Below are 20,958 nucleotides of genomic sequence, written 5' to 3' on the forward strand. Positions count from 1 at the left end.
GAAAAAACAGCAATGATAAGTAACTAGCTGTCAAACAAATACAGTTGAATAAAAAACTATAATATTGCCCTCTAGAAATACAAAGTAGCATGAAATGGAAATACTCATGTAAACTAAAATGATAAATTTTAATAGTGGACCATGAGTGTATACCTGTGAGCCAATTAATGTCAAAAATCAACAGCAATCACAATGTCACAGGTATGGGTTACTTCTAGAAAACATTTTTACAACATATGTATAAAGGGCGTCTCATCATAAAGTGGTGCCCCTAACAATAACTCAATTTTTTCCCAAAGTTTTGTTTAAGTAGCCTATTTTACTGATACCTGATTCATATAATGAAATTACACTGTAAATCACAGGCTGTCAGTGTTCCCACTGTTAGACTCAATTTTACACTAATTACCTCCAAGAACTTTTTTCTTTAGAAAAAACAACATGTGACTCAGTGACCTCTCAGTCAGACCATCACTCAACTCAGTATTTAAGTTCCAGGAAGTTTTGAGCGAATACATGTAGAAACTTTTTACCATATCCCTCTGACCAACCAACAGCTTCTGTGACAGAAATAATCAGGCTAAGCAGTTATAAACTGGACCATCAAACAGGCACCATTTACAGTACCAGCTAATCTAAATGTCAGAGCACTATTACTAACTAGCAACCAGTCAATCCAATTAATCATAAACCTTTTTAATTCATGATTTCTCCTAAATTCTTTTTTAGTTTGATTCAGTTGAGAAAAATGTTTGTCCACTCAGAGAACCATGGTTACATGTGTGGTTATGTGTATTTCTTAGGGGAAAAATTAAGTCACAATTGTTGGAGAAATGTCTGGTTTCTGGCATTGTCCCAGATCTGGTACCCCCTCTAACGCTGGCATGCAACATGTAATTGGTCTGGCACGAACTGGTAAATTGCAATTTATTAAATTTAAGATTAGAGGTCTGCTCCACCAAAAATCTAACTTCACAATATCAAATACTCATCCCATGTAGGCTCCAAAAGGCTCTTTAAGGTTTGTAGAGAACAGCAGCTGTAGTCAGCTTGGATCATTAGAGCTACCATGAATTCCAAAACTGACTCAGAATCAGTGCAAAAGACAAGTATTCAAACATATCCACTACTCCATATCTTATTAGCTTGCTTGGTTCCTCTTTACCCAGAGGACTGCCATGACAGATGTCTATCATCCCTGGGCATTGAATACCTGCATCAGGAACTCAGGTAATGCTTTTACTAATTGCAGCTGCATGAGAGGGCTGCAGTGTTGTGTACATATACAGTACAGACTGAAAATGAATGACCATTTTACCCCGGATCATTGTTGCTTTATTTTCCATACAGTACAAGGCAAAGGATGTAATGTGACATCACTTCAAATGCATTTAATTATTTCCACCATAGAATAAAATGTCATTAACTGTTGATATAGGTATTACCTAGCACATGATCATTTATGACAAAGCTAGAGTTGCACTTCATAGTTACATTTGTTTAATAAAAAAAAATGACGATTCAATTATTGGCTTCATTCCTTGATTATAAAACACATAATGTTAGGTCCCTTTTTGCATTATGCACCACATACTGGGACACCCCTGTTGATGACCATCACAAGTAAACTGGCACCCTGTGGGAGAGTTGGGGTTGCCCATCAGGATTAATGATTTGATCTCCTGTCTGTATATTGAAGTGCCAAAATTAAAGCGCTGTAAGTGCAGTAGGTTACAATTTTCCTACATCATATTTATAACAGTATATCAGATAATTTCATTAAATTACAGACATCAGAAGAGATAGATTTCCACACACCCCTATAACTTATCGCAAGTCCTTGTGATAATCATACATTCACATTTTCCTGAGGCATATTTTTTTGTGCGTTGAATATCTGTGTCCACTTTTCCAGCTCTGCCTTTAGTGTACTTGCTTCAGGTCGGTCCTCTGGCTTCTCACAGAGCATTGACATAATTATTTGGTTCTGCAAAAAAACATCAAAATAGACCAGCTAATGAGATCTCTTTACAACTAATAAATGCTGTCATGCAACATTTCTGAAGCTTCTGAAACTGAGATTTCCACCTTCTTAAAACATTGTCATCTGTCCTACTTGATATTTGATGAACAATTGTTGAAACTGTGCAAACCCCTGTACCTCAAACGATCTAATGTTGTGTTTGTGAAATACTGCTTCATGTGGCAAAGTTAATCAGTTATAGTATCAGAATAGAGTATTAGAAGAATGTGAAAATACCTCTTGGGGAAATTTCTGTGAAAATTCTTCAGGGAGCTTCTGACTTCTGGCTTTGGTCAACAGCTGGTATTCATGCAGTGATAAAAGGAGAAAATAACATGTTAGTTTCCTTGGGAAAAACAATCACATGTCATCTTATTTGCTATCTACACTTTCTACGCTTTTGATACCTACTGAAAATGCATCACCTACTGGTAAATAACTAGTTTCTTTTATTTGTATGTAATAGACATGGGACTATACATGTGTGTTATGCTAATACTGTCATGGCAAGTCACCAGTAAATGTTTAATAAAATATACAGCATAATGTTATTTGACAATGAAAGACTCACCACTCCTCTTTCATGGCCAGTAGAGAGGTTCCAGAGGAGTTCAAAGTATATCAACCCCAAAGCAAATATGTCCACTTTGCGGTCATACGTTTTCTTGCTCCTCTGTCATAAAACAAGAACACAGTATTAACAAAAAGGACTTCAGCAGCCTAATGTATCCCCTTAATCAGCGTAATAGATTAGATGAAATAGTTATGCTTATGGGGTAAATGAAGTGTGCCAGTTTTCATGGAATTTTATGCCTTTATTATATAGCAGCATTAGAGGGATGATATGGAACTAGGCGAGAGAGGGATGGGGAATGACATGCAGCAAAGATCAATCAGGAATCAGTTAGCAGTTAGGACAGGGTGGTGAACCTCCGGAGGCTTCTGGAAAACTGGGAGCCATCATAAGGATGGTGGGCATACAGGTAGTATGACTAATTGTGCCGATTCAAAGAACATACATTTTAAAACAATAATACAGAAGTTAAAGCTACCCTGTAGAGTTTTTGACCACTAGGAGGACTATGGAGAATTGTTTGGAGAAATGTTTTTATGAGTGGGTCCTGTTTTGGTTTTTTTTTGGGATAATGTAAGCACACAAGCACACAGGTGGTGCTTTTCACATTCTGCCTTCGGTTTCATGTTGTTCCACTGATCGAGTTAGTGGTGGTAAGACACCAACAAATGTACGGAGTGCCAACAAAGGCAATGAGGAAAAGACAATGCACAATTTAAAAATTTTTAAACATTGCCTTTGTTACAGTTATGTTCTCTAATGGAGCAGATGAACACAACAGTTAGACCTCAATCAGCACGTTTTCATGCACTTAAGCAACCAGGTTATTCAGACAAACCTGATGGTCAATTGGAGAACATGTTTACATGCACGGTAGTAAAGTTATATCCAGGTATACATACAGCAGGTTATCAATCAGACTTCTCCCCTCCCCCCAACCTTATTTTGGAATGGCTTACTTGTTTTAACTGTATTAGTGATAGAAGACGCTGCTTCTTTTTCTTTCTTTTTTTTGGCTTTGTCTTTTGAGTGTGAGAGGTGACAGGCAGACAGGCTCTCCATTACAACACAAATGTCTCACTTTATCAAACAGTCAAATGTTCAGTGGTGGGAGTCAATTTATTTAGACTTCCACAGGCTACTTTGTGTTTAATTTCATAGTCAGTGAAATAATCTCTCCTTTCATCCTCCTGCTCTGTCACCTTCTCTGTCTGCAGTCTTTTTCATGTACATGTGTACTTGTAAAAAGCTGATTAGAAACCAAGTTACCTGTACACATGGCCAAGAAATAGGCATTTTCCACGAGAAATCTAGCTCAGGAAATCAGCTTATAGGAGAAAGGTGACTATAATTAGATTACTTAAGCACATGCAAACGCACTGAATGCTTGTTTGTGTTTTGGTGAGAAACATGTAATGTACGAAAATTCCACAGGACACCTTTAATGTCAACAAAGATCATCTTACTTGTTCAGGAGCCATGTAAGATTTGGTTCCTGTTTTGCCTGTTCTCTCTGTCCGGTTGTTGTCATCATCATCATCATCATCCTCAGTAGTGACCAGTCCAAAGTCCCCAATCTTCACTTCTCCACCTTGTCCAAACATGATGTTGGCAGGCTAAACATTGAAAAGCAAAAACAGCAAATAAAACATTAAAGGGGATATATTATGTTTTTTGTGATTTTCTGTTATTTTTATCGTCGCGCATGCTCATAAACAGCTTGCCATTCCCTAGCCTTTGTTGCTAAGGTTTTTCCATGTGTTGTTTGCGTTGTCAGACAGAGGCTGAACTGAGGGGCTGTATAAAGTGTCAATATAAGATAAATAAAGAATTTTTAAAGCTGTAAATCAGGTTAAGATATTTCAGTAGCCCTTGATTAAAAATATTGACCTAGAAATGTGCTTAATACTGTATATCCCCTTGTGGATTTTAAGAAGCACCTAAAAGTGCTATAGAAGAGTCAAAACAGAGTTAATGGACAAGTATAGCATATATAATTATTTTTTCCTGATCATATACATGATTTGAGGCACTTATTTGCACATATATAAGGCCAACTATTTGACATAAATACCTACATTGCAAAATATAAACTGATGCATTCATTAATAACATATCCTGGCAGGCTATTTCATCACCTGTTCTGTTATGTGATGCTCATTTAGTACAAATGTACATTTATGAACATCCAAGTTCACTTCCTGGGTCTTGCACTATCAATCTCCTGACTGAGGACAAGACTGGGGCTTTCTGTCTTTTTTTTTTTTGATGATGACAAGATATTACTCTGCATCTTAACCTGGAGCTTGAGTGGGCATGACGCCCCTTTGTAGGACTATCAAGATGCGTAAACCCCTGCCTGTTGAATAGGACCACATTTCCTGCTGTTATTAGATAATGAAAGTAAATATGACAGGAGATGAAAGAAGGGAAAGGCAGGGAATGACATTCAACAAGGGTCCCCGACTGGACGTGAATCAAGAATGTTTCTGTTCATGGTCAGCCCCTAACCCCTAGACTACCTGGGTTTGGTTGTATAACTTTTGCCAGTTTACACACTGAGAAAGAGTGTCTGCATGGAGTATCTGTGCATGATTGCATAATTTAATCTCTCCTGTTAATGTTTTTGATTATTGCTTTTGAGGATTCAGTACCTTTGTGTACATATTGGGGATCAGGTGCCTTGATTTATTTTTATTTTCTTAAATCCAACATATTATAAACTTATGTCACAAGGATCTGTAGAAAAGAATAAGTACAGAATGCCTAGGTGGGTTTATTAGTAAAAAAAACACCTGACAGACCTTATTTATTACATTGCAAAATGTAGGGCCAGTACTCTGTAACAGTGTGAACTAGCCTTGTCCACTGAATGAGCTGTCTCTCAGCCTGTAGTCTTGGGTCTCACCTTAAGGTCTCTGTGGATGAGCTTCTTAGAGTGAACGCACTCGACTCCACTGACTATTTGCTGAGCAATGGGTAGACTTTCTTCTCTTCTCTTGGAGTCTTGCAGAGTTTCCTTATTCTTCTCATTTATCCAATCTTTAAGTGTTTTGGTGTCACACAACTCCATCTTAATGTAGAGGTACTGTGATGATGAATTACTGGTAGACCTAGAAAAGTAAGAAAATAACAAATTTTGACATACCTTAAATGACATAACTTTGTATTTAGTAAATAAATGTAGTAAACACATTACTAAGTGGATGGGACTTACTGGGAAGTGCTGTCACTGTCAGCTGTACTGTCCCATTGGTATTCTGAATCCTCCATCCAACAATTGTAGTATCGAACAATATTAAAGTGAAGGAGTTCTGATAGTGCCCTCACTTCTCTTAGAGCTTTTCTGATCAAAAGGATTGCAAAAAAATGTCTTGGTTAATAAAACTTATTCTCTTATTGGTGCATTACTTGCACAAGAATGCTACAATATACATTGAAAACTTTGCATACTTGACTTACTCTTTACTGCGGACAATCTTTATGGCATAATACTTGTCCACCAGTTTTTCTCTTGCTTTGTAAACACGACCAAAGCCTCCTTTAGCAAGATTCTCTATGGAATCAAAGTCTGAAGTAAACCTGTTCAGATGAACACAATTGTTTAGGCAAAAAGGTAAAAAAAACAACCGAGAAATGTCTTCTCGATTGTAAATCCAATTATTGTAAGATATAAGGCACAAAATAAAGACCACAGCAGTATAAGAACAAATGCTAATATTGCAATTAAATGTTTTATGGTAATGTTTTTCATACCGTGACTGGTTCGATGTGTCACTTGGTCTATTTTCCATATTTCTGTTTTTGACAGCATCCTGAGAGAATGAAAGACATGACATGGATTTAAAAGACTGAATGAACTCCAATTTAATTAATAAAAATAATTGAATTTCAATGGCTAATTGTCCATTAGATAACTATATAATGGTGGATGTATGCTCTTTAAGTAGCATGTGCAAGGTGTACAAAGCCAAGAAGTAAATACTTTTTAAGTGTGGCTGTCCACATAGGTAAAGTGAGGTACTGCATTTACATCAATTTGCATCTCTCCACATACAGAGTATGCAAAATGCATGACGGAGGAATTTTGTGCAAAATAACAGACCTTATCGTTGGAAGGGTTGGATGAATCTGTGAAGATTACAGAGTCACTTGTACCCATTGCCATACTTTGTAATGATGCTTCAAGAGACTCCCTTGGAGAGTAAAATGAGAGACATTAGTGGAGTTTTCTCAGTATTAAAGCTAAACAATCTGCTTTCATGCTTGTGTTAATAAGTGCCTTACAGTGAAGATGGTGTTGACAACATGGTTGGTGCACTGTCTACAGACACAGCTGACCTGAAGGATGCCTAAAATGAACAAACAAATTAATTAATTTGTTAATGTGATACTTCACCTCAGTGGAACCATTTTAATTTTTCATCATTGTCAACCACAGTTTAAGCAAAAGTAGCTGATCTTGGAATCTGCTGCCACTATTGTGAGTATGAGTCACTGTCACTCACTACAGCCTGCAGTAATCTATTATTAATATGACATCTGAAGAACAAAAAAAGCACTGCCTGGCTTGAATGTTTAATAATAAGTGGTTTTTAAAATAAAAGAAGGTGACTATGCCCGTGTTTTTTCTTCTCCAATCACCTGGCCATTTGCTGCAAAACTGCTTCACTGGTAGTGAGGCTGTCAGCTTGTGGATTTCAGTATTGAAATCAGGCGACGTTGATACAACGACATTTTTATTCTGAATACAGAAGAAGACATACAGTTCTATTTTCCCTCGACTACACAACACAAACATAACAAAAATAACAGACCTGAGCAGGGTTTGATAGTTCACTTGTACTCCTTGTCATTCTTTGTGATGATGTGTTACGGGACTCCCTTGGAATTACAAAGAGAGATATTAGTACAGTTTTATGAGCATCAGCCATCTATAATTACTAACTAGTAATGTCAATAAGTGCTTACAGCGTATTTGTTGGTGATGACAACAGTGATGAGGCACTATCTTGTGATATAGTTGACCTGAAGGACACCTAAAATGAACAAAATAATAATTAGTTGAAGTTGATTTCACTTTTGTAAAAACATTCTGATTAGTCTTCATTTTAAACCACAGATATGCAAAAGTAGTTGGTCTTGAGATCTGCTGCCACCACTGTTTAGTCAATATCAATGTAACAATCTACTAAAGTGAAATATTAAAACAATATTTTATGGTATTAAAAAAACCCACAAAATATTGAATACCTTGCTGTCCCAGTCTGACTGTTCTTGAAGAGCAAACCAGGCCAGCTGAGCTGCATCTTGTTTGGCCTCCTTGACATTCTTACCCTCACCCACAGGGTAGTCCCTGTTGTTGATCACTGCTTTGTAGAACAGTCTGTGTCAGAGGGGAGAAATATCAGAATTTCTATATCAAATCAAGAATTAGTATAGAGTGTTTAGTGTCAGGTTACAGAGGTTCAATTAAACTTACTGAGTTGGACTCTGAGGTGGACCGCATCTTTTCACCTCAATGAAATCAAGGACTCGGCCTGTTTTGTGACAGTAGTGGTCGACAATTCCAATGAAATTTGTCCTTCTAGCCCTTTGGTCTGTAGACTTCAAACCCAACGATAATATCATCAGTGACACTTGCACTATAAATTAGCATTTCACTTTCGACAATCCAATATGCTCTAGTTTAACAAAGAGGGATGATAATCTTACAGAGTCAGCTGGATTCTGTTGCACCACCGCCAACAATCTCAAAGCATTTTCAGCAGCATTCTTTTTGGCCTCCTTCTTCGTCTTCCCCACACCGCTGTCATAGGCTTTACCATCCAGGACTGCTTTGAAAGTAAATCTGATGAGGAATTGTCAGACCTTTGGTTATACAGGCAAATTGACTTGGTGACATTCAAGGTTGTGAGAAGGAAAAAAAAGAGTATGCCAGATTAATCTCCAAGTAATTAATTTATCAGTTTATCATCAATGTTGTGAACACCTTGGGCCTTCACCCCGATATAAAAGAGAAATTGCTGAGAAATTGATTCATTCATTTTTGAGGACATTATTTCAATGTATGGATGTCTAAACGTTGTTGGGTGTGCATACTGTCAAAAGTATACTCACTCTTTCTGCATCATATATTTCTCCTCCATTACATTTACTTGTACTAGTATTATTTACTGCACAAACCACGTTTTCCGGTGGTGAGCCACCTTAAGCAACTACCGGAATAACTGGTTTCAGGTTATTATGGCTGTGTTTAATACAGTTGCTGGTAGGCTACTTTCTCGTCATTAATACCTGGCCCCAACCTTTATTGACTTCAATATGGCCCTGAATCACCTTATTATTTTTTGTACAATTTGTAAAAAAAATCCTGTGGAGGGACCTACTGAGCAAAAGCTGTTGTCTTACAGTGACACTTTTTGTTCTTTTATGTTATATTAAATTTGTTTCGACTTAAAAGCACAGTTGCATGTTTAGGCTTTCTCTGACAAGGCCTCCTGCACAAATGTTACTAAAACTATTTACCTGTTTATAGTATATTTTGATATTTCACCACCGCACACCACCCCCCGTATGAAATAAGTGTCGTTAATGTGCAAAGCATAAGGGGTACCAAAAGCATATTCAACTTACGTTTTATCATGGTCAGGGCCAACAGAGCTAACTTCCTCAAAGCTCAGCTCCGAGCGTGCTCTCTGTGCAATCTCGTGTAGTTTTGCAACGGAGTCTCTCTGGTCCATCATTAATGACGCCGAGGTCGGAATTTGAGATAAAACTACATTTATAAAAATGTCAAAACAAAGCACAGCGCTCACAACAATCGCCTCTGTTCAGTTTCCATCTAACCTCTGCTCCACGGCCGGCTGAACCTCCGTCCCCTTTCGATTCAGCGCACTTTTCCCACCTTAAGTTTCGATTTCCCCACATGAACGTCATGCTCACACTATCCTTGATGTTGTATGCATTATGGACATCAAGGGCGGAAACCACATGACACGTGATTATGAAAGGTATCAACTGTCCTGGATATCAATTATTAGTTTTTTCTATATATTTTCTTAATTCATATTTCATATTTTCTTCTTTGGAGCATTTTGTTAAAATGTCTTACTTATTTCCAGTAGGGAGAATGTGGTAAATTGAGCCACCCCCTTTATTTTCTGATATTCTAGAGACTAGAGACACTGTTCATGTGAATGTTTGATCACTGTTACAAGTGTTGCAATGTTGATGAATAAATACCTAATTGTTGACTAATGTTAATTTTAAGCCACACACAAACATGCCATACATACAGACGGGTGATAAATTAAAGGAAAAGCCAACATAAAATGTCTTAGTAAGGTGTTGGGCTTCCTCGTGCTGCCAGAGCAGCTTCAGTGCGCCTAGGCATTGACTCTACAAGTCTCTGAACTCTACTGGAGGAATGAACATCATTCTTGAAAAAGATATTCCCTCATTTGGTGTTTTGAGGAGAATGCTAACACGTCAGTCCAAAATCTCCCATAGATGTTCAGTTGGGTTTAGATCTGATGACTGAGGGCCATAGCATATGATTCACATCATTTTCATACTCATCAAACCATTCAGTGACCCCTCGTGCCCTATGGATGAGGGTATTGTCATCCTGGAAGAGACCACTCCCATCAGGATAGAAATGTTTCATCATAGGATAAAGGTGATGACTCAGAACAACTTTGTATTGATTTGCAGTGAGTCTTCCCTCTAAGGGGACAAGTGGACCCAAACCATGCCAACAAAATGCCCCCCAAAGCATAACAGAGCCACCGGATCCCCTCACTGTAGGGGTCAAGCATTCAGGCCTGTACCAGTTTTTCCTTTAATTTGTCACCCATCTGTATAAACAAAAGCACATTTACACACACATTCTTTCTGTAGCTAACAAACAAAGACACACAGTTAAATCTTTACTGAAAATGTTAAGGTAACATGTCGAACAACAGGACACAAACGTATAATTTTACTTATTACCCCAAGAGCACTCAATTCACCCCAGCCCCATGCTCATTAGACCCCAACCTTGGGGTAAGTTGTGCCATAGGACTAACTTTTTTTGATGGGTAATTGTTCTAAAACCATAATAATTAGATAACTTGTTTTTAATTTCCATGGGTACACAAAAACCTGAGGTATATATAGTAACTATTATTTGAAACAAATACACTTTTGTTTTGCAGTAAAATCATCAAATGTAAAAAATGGCTCATGTTACCCTGTTCTCCCCTACAGAGCTGCACAACCACAAGGAAAAAAAACAAACAAAAAACTTGCTGTAAGCGGCACTGTACTGTATATTGGCCAGATCAAGGATTTGAATGACCACCTTCTGGTTTCAAACATAGGCTAAGTGTCCTTGATAAACATGTATTATGCATAAACTCACATATAGACATATCATCACATCTTTAATTCCTGCCTTTGTAATTTATAATGTCAATAACATTATAAATATCATAATATAATAATATGTGCTTTCAGTGTAAGTGATGGGGGCCAAAAACCAGTGTGCCGACACAATTTTGTGCAAAAATGCGTTTAAAAGATGATCTGAAGCTTACATGTCTGAATTAGTCATATCAAGTCGAATCTGCCACATTTCAGTCTTTTTAGCATCAAAGTCCTCTTTGTGGTTCCTCAGTGTTTTCCTGTTGAGCTGCAGTGGTAGTAACAAAAAGAGGGACTTTGACACTAAAAAGACTGCAATGCTGAAAGATATCTACTTGATTTGACTCATTTGGATGGCTGAAGCTTAATATTGGCTCATTGGCTTCATAAACTTTTTGCACAGAAGGAGGCCTGTGGATTTTGTCACCATCACGTACACTGTAAGTGCATCATGAAGGGATCTTCTGTCAGTATGAACAGGATGATCATGGAAAGAAAAACCTGTTTCAATGCTCATTTGAGCAAGTGACCATTGTTTTAAAAAATTGTGAACCTGTCCTTCAGGTTAACACATAAACGCAGACAAACACTGAACCAAAACACTTCAGTAAATATATATAAAAGATACATTGTATATAAAAAACTTTGTTATGTATAATTTGGAAAACCAGAGACCACATTTTTATTAAACGTCAACACTTTGAACAGATGTACTTTTACAATGCTTTCATCAGAGAAATGACCTAGCCATAACCAAATATAAATTTAAATTCCCCCCCAAACATTTGGCCTAGTTACAATGAAGTGATATATCATCTGGTTTTGTCAGTCATCAGTTTTCAGTCACTGTGTGTTGAGTTTATTGAACTGATTTTACACAAGCCACCCAAAACTATTTTTACCTGTACAATCAAATAAAAAGTAGCCCCGTTTGGTGGAAAACCGTTCAATCTGGCAACACTGCTCCCCGCACACATGAATGGCACAAAAATAATTTACTAATATGGTAAGTGTTTATTGGACTTAATTGCTCACCAAAATCATTTTCTGACACTCAGAAAAATGTTTGTTTTACAGCAATTTCCTTTGAAACAACCGATAAGTCTGAAAGTATGACACCACGTTTAAGATCTGTAACCATTTCCAGGACAGAATACATTATTTCTGTTGACACAGTAATAACCCATGACATGATTATTTATCAAAAGTGAATAATGTTACAAATTTCATTTCATGTTTCATTCACATATTATAAAATAAATGTGGTGTGCATGTGGATTTTTCCATCAAGCACCACATACTCATGATTAAATATGTCACATCAGATCATGAAAGACAGTTATTGAAAGAGACAGTTCTATTAGCATTCAAAACATCCAGGTTCACTGAACAAATGTCTTTTTTCCTTTTGTTTGAACATTACCTCGTAATAATCAGACAGAATTGCTGTATCTGTGCATATTTTTTAGTGTGTAAAGTGCATGAGCGTACTCTTCAAGCTCTGTCTTGAGTTTACTTGCTTCAGGTCGGTCTTCTGGCTTCACACACAGCATTGACTTTATGATTTGGCTCTGCAAAACAACAATAACAACAAGAAAATCTGCTTGAGATCTCTGTAATATCAATAAATGCTGATGCTATTTATAGAGCTCCAATCTACAGTATTTCCCCCTTTTGTGCATTTGGACAGGCATCGAAACAGGGCAAATCTTTAGAAACTGAGATGACCAGTTTCCCCAAAAACTTACAACTGTCCTGCTTGAAATTTTAATTATTTACATACATACATCAACGGTCCTGTTTTGGCTCTTTGTTGTTTGAGCCTCCACAGATGGACGGTTGTTGTAACAATGCAAACACCCTGTACCTCAGTCTTAGTACTTCCCTGCTGGGGACTATTACAAGTGACTGCCACCCTATGGGAAATACTGTTTCATGTTGCAAGTAAATTGAAAGAATGTTGATGTACCTCTTGGGCAAAATTGTGTGAAAACCCTGGTGGAAGTTTCTGGCCTCTAGCATCGTCCCAGAGCTGTTATTTATGCAATGGTAAAAGGGAGGAAAAACATGTAATTATCCTGACAAAAACTGTTGAAATTTGCAATTTAATAAATAACATTTAACAATGTAAACACTCAAATTGCATCTGGTATTTGATTGAATGTCTTGTATTGTACCTACCTTTAACACAAACTCAAAACAATGACAAAAAATAGCAAGTTATTGACATTTTCATCAGGATTTTGGTTGTGTCTTTGAAAAACTCACCACTTTCCTTTCATGGCCAGTAGAGATGTTCCAAATGAGTTCAAAATATATCAGACCCAAAGCAAATATGTCCACTTTTCGGTCGTAAGTGCTCCTGTTCCTCTATAATAAAACAAAAACAAACACAGTATCAACAAAAGGCACTTCAAATGGTTGAAGGTATGCTGTGGAGTTTTTGTAGCACACAGGTATTTTTTTTTTTTTTTACAATGAATGTTTTTCATCAAAATGCAAATGCAATTAAAGGCTTACAAACATGTTCAGTGCATTTCCTGCAAAACCCTTTTTAAGTACTGTGAAACCTGCAAAAAGCATGTTCCTATCAGACACAAATACTGTAAAGGCAAGTATGATTTTTTTGATTCAAAGTTTCAACCTCCTGTGCACGCAAGTGTTACATACTACCTCTGCTGGTCAAGAAGAATGAGGTAGAACCAGCTTATCAAACAGTGCCTTGCAGCACCACAAGTGCTCAAAATCTCCACAGGCTACCTTAAATGTCTCCCCTTACTAACCAATGTTAGATAATACAGAAGAAGCTTAAGGTTAACGTCAGTTTAGACAATCTAACCTGCTCAGGAGCCATGTACGATGGGGTTCCTTTGTACACTGTTCTTTCCAGCAGGTTTTCAGCATCGTCGTCATTCTCATCAGTGACCAGACCAAAATCTCCAATCTTCACTTCTCCATCCCGCCCAAACATGATGTTGGCAGGCTAACCAGAGGAAAGAAACATAATGTAACAATGTAATATGTAACTCCATGACAGATGTGCAGTGATAAATTATAATCTTGTCTACTTCGTCTCACCTTCAGGTCTCTGTGGATGAGCATTTTGGAGTGAATGTACTCAACTCCACTGACTATCTGCAGTGCAATAGTTAGACTGTCTTCTCTTCTCTTGGAGTCTCGCAGAGATTTCTTCACATTCTGTGTATTCTTCTCATCTATCCACACTCTGAGTGTTTTGGTGTCACACAACTCCATCTGAATATAGAGGAACTTTGAAGATGAATTATCAGTGGACCTAGGAAAGTAAGAAAAGACAAATTAAGACATGATGTACCTCCAGTATAGTTAATAAGCACTGTAGAGGAAGACCTTAATAAGTGGATGGGACTTACAGGGAACTGCTGCAACTGTCAGCTGTACTGTCCCACTGGTATGCTGAATCTTCCATCCAACATGTGTAGTATCTAACAATGTTACAGTGATGGAGGTCTGACAATGCCCCCACCTCTCGTAGAGCTTTTCTAATCAAAAGGAGTATAAGAAAATGGCTCAGTTAACAAAACTTTCAACTTATTTTTCACTGCAGCTGTAACTTTTATGTGATCAAATGTGTTCATCATTTATTGCATGTGCGTAGCAAAAAAAGAGAACATAAACTATACAGATCAACCACCCTCCCAGAGACAAAACTATGCACAGCAGGCCTGTCAAGCTGCCACCACTATCATTGTAAACTGCTTATGTGCTGTACTGGAAGGCCTGACTAGCATAGCAGCAATAACTTTTTTTCCACAGTCTGCATTTGTGACTGTTTAAATTCATATGAAACATCATAGAATGCGTGACTTACTCTTTACAGCGAACAATCTTTACAGCATAATACTTGTCCAGAAGTTTTTGTTTTGCCTTGAAAACACGACCAAAGGCTCCTTTGCCAACGCGCTCTATGGAGTCAAACTCTAATGTAAACCTGCTGAGAAAAACAGGTATTGTTGAAACAAAAAGTTGAAAGTATAAAAATGTCACAAGTGTCAAAAACATTCTAACATTATACTTGAATGTCTTAACTTTACATACCTTGACAAGTTTGACTGGGTTGATGTTTTCTTAATGGGACTACTTTCTTTATTCTTTTCTTTGAAATCAGAGTTCTTGAATAAAATAAAGTCATGATATAGAAATTGAAATATTAAACAAAAATCCACTGAACAAATTCAAATGATTTAACAAGTTTATTATACCTCCTTTCTGTTCGCATTCTGGAAATTTGCTGCAATTCTAACAAAACAGGGAAAATGATAATCAGCAATAACGTCAAGTGAAATATTACATACTGTAGGTTTACAGTAGACAGTAGATAACTTACTTTCTTTTGGGCTTCAGGTCAGGACTTTGATCCTTAAGTGGGGAAAGGGAATAGGGTAATATGGTCATCATGGACAATCTTTAGTACATCAAATTGGTTCATGTGTTTGAGGAAAAATGAAGTTTATTTCTTAATAAATAGTCTGAAACATTAACAGTAATTATCAGGTTCTGGTGTCTGACCCTCAGAGTCACAGATCAAGGGCTTTTTCTCTAGAAGTTTTATACATATAGTCAAAATTCATCACAGATGATGAAGAGACACCAAAACCAAGAAGAAAGAAGAAAGCATTGCACAAGAACATGTACTTTGATTAAGAGAAGCTGGAATAAGCAACACTCTTGCTCTCTAGTTTGCTCTCTCCACGTGCAACTTAATATAGCTCTTGTAAAAAACTGTGAATAACAAATTCATCAGCCATAACCATGTAAGAGGAATTAAGGATTGAACAGGAAATAACAAACCTGAACCTTGGGAGGGATTGATGTATTGGTGAAAACAACAGAGTCATCTGTAGTTGTTGTCATGCTGTTTGATTTTGCATCAAGGGACTCCCTTCAGAAATACAATGAGAGACATCAGTGTATTCTAAATATTAACCTAAGCCATCTGTTGCATTCCTCAGTCAGTGACTTACAGTATGCTTGGTGGTGTGGACACTCTGGCTGGTGCACCATCATCAGACACAGCTGACCAGAAGGATATCTGAAGGCACAAAGCAAGTGTTTGGCTGTTACACAGTACAGTGTTTTGTAGTAACAGGTGTTCTCTGGTATGGGATGCAACAGCACTGTCGGATAGTCAGTAGTATAATTAATGTGTGATGATGTGTGTGAAGAAAAATATGTTTTTTTCAGTAACCTCTGTCTTATTTTTGCATCACATATGGTAAGTTTTTAGTTTCCCATTATATTGAATAGAGACAAGATATGACGACACTGCTACATATAGCATACAGTTGCAATCACAAATACCACCAGACAGGTTTATACAAGTCAAGTTTAACTCAATTATCTAATCCACTTATTTGAAAGCAAAAAGAAGGTGAACGCAATTATGGTAAGTGTGATACACAATGGTAATGCTCACCTTTGTTCTAACTTTGAAATAAGTGGTTTATATGGTTATACTGAGGACTTGTTGAAAACCTGCAGCACAGCTTTAAGTGTTGACCCTTTTCCAAATCTCAACAATCATGCTGATATATGTGACACAAATTGTAACACCATTTTGATTTGACATGTTGGTTCCCCCAAAAAGAAAAACAAAAAAAACCCCAACAAAAACACTCTTAGACTCTTACCAGACTTAGTGAGGATTTTAAAAGAAGGTGAGCAGTGGTGACTTCCTAGAGCCGTAAAACTGACGATTAAGTAAAAACCTCAGAAAAAATATGCCAAGAACCTCTTAACAACCTCTATGTGGCATATTAAAAACCATATTTTACTATATTAAAACAACAGAAAATATTGAATACCTTGCTGTCCCAGTCTGACTGTTCTTGAAGAGCAGACCAGGCCAGCTGAGCTGCTTTTTGTTTGGCATCCTTGATACTCTTACCCTCACCCACAGGGTAGTCCTTGTCATTGATCACCAACTTGTAGAAAAATCTGTGTAGGCAGGAAGAAATATTTTAAATCATTAGTGTTAAGTTTTCCCTCTCATATCTATCATGCAGTGTCTATTCAGGTCACAGAGGTTTGGTCATACTCACTGAGGGTTATGAGGGGGGCCACATCTCTTCTCTTCAATGAATGCCTGGGAGCGAGCTGTTTTCTGACAGTAGTGGTTGACGATTCCAATGAAATTTGTTCCTAAAAAGCTTTTGTCTTCAGTCTTCACGCTCAAGTTCTTTGTCTTATCACTGTAATACCAAAGACAAAACAGATACTAATTAAAACCTTTTAATAACCAAGCGGTGCAAAAACAAAATGTTACTTTATGCAATGTTATGACAGTGATGAAGAATCCAAAATGAAACAACACGTTGCCAATGCACTTGTGCTCACCAGATCTCAGACACATTTTGATTCAGATCCTCCTTTTGATTACTTGTTGTGCTGCTTGATTTCTCATCTCCAGTCTTGAAAACAAAGAAATATGATTTTATAACAATGAACTGATTGGAGTGTGGCCTGTGGGTAAATATTATTACAAACAAGTAGAAGCATTTCAATGCCTTCCATGAATTTCTGCTAATTTGTTGGCCTTTAATCAGAGATAAAATAGTGTGTATTACTACTCACCTCTGTAGTTTTACTACCACATATCTCATGATATACAAGCTTGGCTGCTTCCTCCTTAGCTTCCCTCTTTGTCTTCCCATAGGCAGCTGGGTACTCCTTATCGTCAACCATGAACCTACAACATCTAAAACCATAAAAACTTTTATTTAAAGTATTTTCCAATGGTGACTTAACAGCTACACATACATTTGGATGCACTGTTAAGACTTACTGTGTGGCATTAGTAGGTCCAAGTCTTGTTGACTCCACAGCCTTTATCGGCACCCTTTTTTTGTGGCCATATTCATTGAGCCAACATATATAGTTGATGTTAGTGACACTTGCCTGATGAACTGGTGCTGCAGACACTTCTGCTGCAGTTTCTGTCTGTCAAGATAACAACAAATACACATAAAGAAGACATACAGTATGTCATAAATTGGGATTTTAATACAAAAATTCACACGGGCAGTAAGTCAAGAAAGCGGTAAAATAATCTTACAGAGTCAACCGGTTCCTCCAACAAGCCTTTTAGAGCATTTTTTGCTGCATTTTGTTTGGCTTCCTTCTTGTTCTTCCCCACACCATCAGGATACGCCTTACCATTCAGGACTGCTCTTAGGGTAAATCTAAGAAGAAATTACAATCAAACAAGACAGACAATACTTAAAACCATTTCTAAAGTGGTGTTACGTTGATACTGAGTACACTTATACCATATCTGGAAGCTGTTACAGTGCTATTAAAGTTCTATACTACCTGGAGCATATGCCTTTCTAATTGGTATTTTAAAGGATAGGTTCTTCAAGGTTTTTCAAGTCTGTCTTAAAACATTAGTCACGTGTCCATATCACCATTGTAATTATTCCTCCTGGTCATACTGGCTATTAGAAGATCCCTTCTTAATGCACTTACAATGTAAGTGACTTACATTAAAGTATATTTGAAGGGGATCTTCTAATAGCCAGTATGACCAGGAGGAATGATTATGACAAGAAAAACCTGTTTCAATTTTCATTTGGGCTCCTGACTGTAGTTTTAAGACAGACTTGAAAAATTGTTTACTGTCCTATAATAGCTGCAATGGAGGGTATACACCTGCCTCTTTATGCTTACAAATACCAACAGACACTGATGGTGAATGCTATCACCATTCCTTCACTGTGACTGAGCTATAGTTGAATTCCAACTTTCCTCATGAAAACAGTCCCAGAAAGGTTTCCTTGAGTGTAAGTTTTGTCCTATGAGTCAAAGCAGGGCACTGCAGCTGTGACATGGGACAAGTTTATGAGTGGAATGAGAGTAAATATGCACATCATGTACGTGCAAGGCTATTAAAAACAGCATTCAAAGATCCGAGTAGGATCAAAACATTGTCCTATCTGATTAAATTTTGTGGCTTGGAGTAAGTGTGCAGGCGTTCCTACTTTTTTCATTGATGGAACAAGTTTGTGCCATATTCCTCTGTATTTTTCTACTGTTTTTTCCCCACACCATATGCAGGAAACAATAATATCTCCAGGGTGAGGTTAAATCTGCCAACACTCCTTTCAGTACTGTGGATACTCAGCCAGATGTGCAAATATACACTTCATGTCAGTCTTGCAAGTCACTGTTTAATTCAGCTTTATGTAAAGCACGCTGCAAACTTCAATAGTTAGTAGAAAATAATCACAGCATGCAATAGCACAGCTTGCTGTCAACATAAAAATAAATAGGCTACAACAGTAGCTCACTTTTTAAAGATTTTTTCAGATTTTGTCCCATGGTCCCCCATCTGATATGATTTTTGCTTTTAGATGTTTTATTACATGGATATGGATGGATTTATAGGAAAAATATATTATTCATCTTTTTGCTGGGGAGTCCTTGGATCCCTCCCAAGGACCCCTGAGGATCCCAGAACCCCACTTTGAGAACCACTGGGCTACAGCATACGCCTATTTGTCAGAGTAAGAAAACAGTTTGTTTTGATGACGGACTTCAGCCTTCTTTTTCTCCTTTCCTGGGGAGGGGTCATCCACAGTGTGTCGCCCATCTTTTACCCACATCTCTGCAGGTAGGGAAGCAGGAAAGGAGGAAACCTCCCTGGTCCATTTACTGCGCCATTACGTAGCCTAGACGTCATGTCATCTCTACCGTCACGCGAGATCTGACAGTGAATGTCCATTCCTGATTTTATTGTTGTTTTCCCTAATGACAACTCTCACGCTGCAGCACTTTACTTAGATTTTTTTCTTAAATAGCCTATTTTTTATTTTAGATATGTTATATAGTCTATGGGTGAAGCAGCATGAATCACTATGAGGGGGATACTTTATTTGATTTTTATTTGATAAAAATAATTCAGCAGAGGCAGGGACATATAGACCAGAGGGGGGAAATCGTACCCTGAATATCTCAACAAATTATTTCAGGTCTACAATGTTAACTTAATATTAAAAGAAATGCATGTGTGGTTTAAATGTGGTGACAAATTGCATTGCTGGGTGGAAACATCACTGCGAAAGTAAACATTCCTGGAGATACTGAATGAACTGAAGGAACATGCTGAATACACACATTTTCTTATTTTTCTACACACTATCCATCTTACTTTTCCAATATCCACACGGGAGCTTTAAGATTCAAAGTGCGTTTATGATTGCATCTAAAATGGAAAGATTCCGGATTGACATCCATGGAAATACCCCACCGTCCCATTCAACAAGCTATGTTGTTAAAACTCCCAAATATGTTCAAATCCTTTGATCACGCATGACTTTGCAGGTCTTAGGACCCCCCAGAAAATGTTGTAAACTCACGTTTTAATGTGATCAGGGCCAACAGATCCGACGTCCTCATATTTCAGCTGCGACCGCGTCCTCTGTGCATACTCGTTTAGTTTAGCTACGTAGTTTCCCGGTTCCATCATGAACTACACAGCGGCCGGAATGCCGACTCAAATCATATAAAAATGAGAAAACAAAGTGCAAATCTCAATGTGGTGCATCTTTTCCGCTTTCATCTGGACTGTCTGAAGACTTTCGAATCAGCCGTGCCCCTCCGTAAGTTTCGTTTTCTCGGTAAAACGTCATGCTCCAGAGTGGTGGCGCTCTCAAATGACGTCCGAAATATGGTTCAGCAAACATGAACCAGCTGACAAGTGGAAGCTAAAATTAAACACACCTAGGAAAGTATGGAGAAAGTCTCGGTGAAGTAAAAGTGATGTGTTTGTTTTAGCTAATATCCCTATTCAATATATAGTCAATAATCATTTTGATGGTTTCTTAGATTTTAATTAATGTTCGCTTGAATTTCATTAAAAGCAGCTGCGGTTAACTTTCAAACGTGTCTACCTGTTTTTCACCTGGACTAAACC

General features: G+C 37.5%; 1 protein-coding gene across 1 annotated transcript; it reads right to left on the minus strand.

The window, feature by feature from the left end:
* Nucleotides 1-1,579: 1,579 nt before the first annotated feature.
* On the minus strand, nt 1,580-20,717 carry LOC122997348. The gene is made up of 35 exons (XM_044373435.1): nt 20,402-20,717; nt 18,100-18,226; nt 17,830-17,984; nt 17,619-17,742; nt 17,382-17,455; nt 17,087-17,236; nt 16,850-16,982; nt 16,010-16,077; nt 15,837-15,927; nt 15,373-15,404; nt 15,248-15,284; nt 15,084-15,157; nt 14,857-14,979; nt 14,399-14,527; nt 14,085-14,301; nt 13,846-13,989; nt 13,275-13,376; nt 12,976-13,038; nt 12,446-12,577; nt 11,180-11,274; nt 8,313-8,448; nt 8,080-8,204; nt 7,851-7,983; nt 7,569-7,636; nt 7,415-7,481; nt 6,885-6,949; nt 6,703-6,793; nt 6,354-6,412; nt 6,060-6,179; nt 5,815-5,943; nt 5,506-5,710; nt 4,064-4,213; nt 2,595-2,696; nt 2,261-2,323; nt 1,580-1,636 (listed from the first exon to the last, which is right to left on the minus strand). The coding sequence occupies exons 1-35, from the start codon at nt 20,509-20,511 to the stop codon at nt 1,580-1,582; spliced, it is 3,750 nt and encodes a 1,249-aa protein (XP_044229370.1). The 5' UTR covers nt 20,512-20,717.
* Nucleotides 20,718-20,958: the final 241 nt, after the last annotated feature.

Source organism: Thunnus albacares, chromosome 14 (assembly GCF_914725855.1).
Source record: "Thunnus albacares chromosome 14, fThuAlb1.1, whole genome shotgun sequence".
NCBI classification, from domain to species: Eukaryota; Metazoa; Chordata; class Actinopteri; order Scombriformes; family Scombridae; genus Thunnus; species Thunnus albacares.